This window comes from Belonocnema kinseyi, chromosome 2 (assembly GCF_010883055.1).
Source record: "Belonocnema kinseyi isolate 2016_QV_RU_SX_M_011 chromosome 2, B_treatae_v1, whole genome shotgun sequence".
NCBI classification, from domain to species: Eukaryota; Metazoa; Arthropoda; class Insecta; order Hymenoptera; family Cynipidae; genus Belonocnema; species Belonocnema kinseyi.
In genome coordinates this window covers 38,516,008-38,519,504 of record NC_046658.1, presented here as the reverse complement: position 1 = coordinate 38,519,504, position 3,497 = coordinate 38,516,008, and the positions used below count along the sequence as shown (strand labels likewise).

The window sequence follows — 3,497 nt, the reverse complement described above, 5'->3', positions numbered from 1 at the left end:
AAAAGTTCCAACGTTCAAAAAATGTCGAGGTTCAGAAAAAAAATGAAATAATTTTCAATGAAGTTCCTACCAAAATGCAGTACCTAAACGTACTTTATTGTATCTAATATATTTTCCAAAGTTTCAGGTAGATATTTTATTTACAAAAAAGTTTTAAGGTTCAAAAAAAAATTCAGTGAACTGAAAAAGTGAGGTCGGTAATATAGGTATTTAGCTGTGTCACATGCCCTTAAATCAATTTCAAAGAATTTTAACTATTTTTTTCCATTTTTCTGGTTGAAAGTGGAACTGCTTTGTTAAAAATTTAGTTTTTTTTGGTTGTATTTATCAATTTGGTTAAAAAAATTTCTTTTCTGAAAAAATCAATTTTTTGCAGAAAACTAATTGTTTTTTGTTGAAAGTTTAACTATTTCTATTAAAAGTTAGTCAACTATTAATTAAAATTAATGCTATATTTTATAATTATAATATTAACATTAGTAATATATATAATAGTAATAATAATCATACTATATACACCTGAAAAACATAACCTCAAAATCGACTCATGCATGAAATCAAGAATCACGCGAAAAATTAAATTCGCCAATTTCTTTTATCTATTTCAAATGGGGATCGAGATATAAATGTAAGACCACCGAAGTCTTCCGAACCTTTAGGTCGGCAATCATCGTACAGCAGAAAACCGAAGTCGAATCGTGCATTTTTGGCTTGGAAACGAACTCACAGTGGTAACCATGCACCTTCTGTTTTGCGGCTCCCAAACGGTAGGTATGGTGGGGGCAAATTTCATCCACAATCTGGCAGCTCTGCGGTCGCCCTGAAATCAATCACTTTGACCCAAACAATTGAATTCAAATTTTCCATTAAGGGCATGTGACACAGTTAAATACCTATATTACCGACCACAGTTTTTCAGTTCACTGAATGTTTTTTTGAAACTAAGAACTTTTTTTGTAAGTAAAATATCGAGCTGAAACTTCGGGAAATGTATAAGAGTGCAATAAAGTACGTTTAGGTACTGCATTTTGGTAGAAACTTCACTGAAAATTATTTCATCTTTTTTCTGAACCTCAACATTTTTTGAACGTTCGAACTTTTTTTATACATAAAATATCGGTCTCAAACTTTGAGAAATGCAAGAGCCGAAAGAAAACTACGTTTAAGTACAAAGCTTAATAATAAAAGATTTAAAAAAATATATTTTGACAATCATTCCAACGGCATCAGCCGGTAACGTTGTATACAAAAATACGAAACCTGGCGGCCACTAGGCGAGGCTCTAGAGATTTCGTATTTTCGTGTACAACGTTACCGGCTGATGCCGTTGGAATTGATTGTTAAAATATATTTTTTTTTACATCTTTTATTAATAAGCTTTGTACTGGAACGTAGTTTTCTTTCGGCTCTTGCATTTCTCATAGTTTGAGACCGATATTTTATGTATAAAAAAAGTTCGAACGTTCAAAAAATGTTGAGGTTCAGAAAAAAGATGAAATAATTTTAAATGAAGTTTCTACCAAAATGCAGTACCTAAACGTACTTTATTGCACTCTAATATATTTCCCGAAGTTTCAGCTCGATATTTTACTTACAAAAAAAGTTCTTAGGTTCAAAAAAACATTCAGTGAACTGAAAAACTGTGGTCGGTAATATAGGTATTTAGCTGTGTCACATGCCCTTAAAGTGCCTAATAGAACTTCTTAAGGCAGCAATGGTTACCTTCTTGAGATTTTCCAGTCAAATTACTGATAGAACCTGCTAGAGGAGCAATTTTGAACTCTTGTCTTTCTTAAAAAAGCAGAACCTAATAGGTATACGTTTAAGGCCATGTGATGAGCGGTTCACGTGACCAGATTTCTACTTTACCGCGACTTTTTTTATTTCCCAACTTATCAAATTAAACGCCGCGTCGAGTTGAAAATTTGGGATACGAAACAAGAAGCACTAAGAACGATGGGTCTGATCCTAAATTTGTATAATTATAAAAAAAGTTTTTTGTTGTAAATAATTTTTTTGCTTTTTTCATAATTATTCAAATTTAGGTCCAGACCCACCTTTCTTAGTGCTTCTGATTTATTGTCCCAAATTTTCAACTCCATGTGGCGTTTCGTGTGAAAATAAGTTGGGAAATGAAAAAAAGTGAGGGTAAGGTAGGAATCTGGTCACGTGACCAACTCGTCACATGACCTTAAGGGACACTTTAAGGGACTGTTCAATTTTTTACTTTGAAACATTTGCCGTTCATATTTTAGGAACACATAATATAAGTGCCTAATAGGGCCTATTAGACAATTTCTAATAAGTCAATTTCAGTTCGAATAGACACTTACGTAACGAATAAAAGCTATTAGAAACCGACTTTATATAAAAAGGATCTTAAGAGCCACTTAAGACCATATAGAGCCATATCTGCTTTGTATACGTTTCTAAACGCTTATATCGATAACCTAATGGGCATGTTCACTAGAGATAAAAAGGGGTCTTATGACTGCGGTATGGAGTTAAATTTAGCAGTCCTCTTCAGCAGGGAGAAATTTCATGATTTTTACTCACGGGCCACATGTCTCGTTTTCCCACCACTACGCCTTTTCCCATAGCTGACAGAGTGAAACGGCAGTTTTCCGTGCTGAGTGAGGAGTCGTAGTGGTGGAAATGCTTCTCGAGAAAAACGCATCTGAATTTGGAGGTTGCTATAAGCGTGCATGTGATACTTTTTCTTGAAACAAGAAATATACCCACTTCTGGTTGCTTTTGAAACATGAATATTGTGGTAATAGCTTGTTTACTTAATTTTGACCGTGACTTAGAAAAAGGAAAATATCAGAACCGGCCATAAGGACCCTTTCCATGCGGACGCCCACATATTATCTCCTTTCGATAATTGAAAAGTTTTGTTACAGTACTTCCCTTATTTACTGTGGTGAAATTTGACAACAATCTCTGTATTGGAAATACTGGTGAAAATGGAACATGTATTTCATCTCTAGAATGTTCACAACGAAGAGGAATTTCCAATGGAATATGCGCCAATGGGTATGGAGTTTGTTGTTTTGGTGAGTTTGGGAACATTTTCTTATGTGTTGGATTAAGGCGATTTTGAATAATTATAAGGCAAAAACTGTGCCATTTTTTGAATATTTCAGTCTCTGTAACTTGTGGACATACAACAATTGACAATAATACTTACTTTGTAAACACTCATTATCCTGGAACATCTGATGGTACCGAATCTTGCCAACTTACTGTTCTTAAGTCACATCCAGATGTTTGCCAATTTAGGTAACATTTAGAAATACACTAAACTCTTACTTTCAGTCACCCCGTTCTCAGCCTTCATAGAACTGCTGGCTCCCACAGTTCCTCAAGGGAGCAGGACGAGAGCGGTTGCGACATTATATATATTACAATTGGAAACGAGTTAGGCGGCCCTCGCCGTTTACGTTTCTATCCTTCCGAAATCAATCCGACACTTGACTGAAAGCGAGAGTTTGGGA

At 34.7% G+C, this 3,497-nt stretch overlaps 1 protein-coding gene across 1 annotated transcript in view; it reads left to right on the top strand.

Moving 5' to 3' along the window:
- LOC117167267 overlaps positions 1 to 3,497 on the top strand; it is a 96,131-nt gene that overhangs the window by 87,255 nt on the left and 5,379 nt on the right. The window contains exons 2-3 of the mRNA XM_033352073.1: positions 2,904 to 3,056; positions 3,147 to 3,282. Coding sequence (XP_033207964.1) covers positions 2,904 to 3,056; positions 3,147 to 3,282 — 289 coding nt within the window. The remainder of the gene's footprint in view (positions 1 to 2,903; positions 3,057 to 3,146; positions 3,283 to 3,497) is intronic.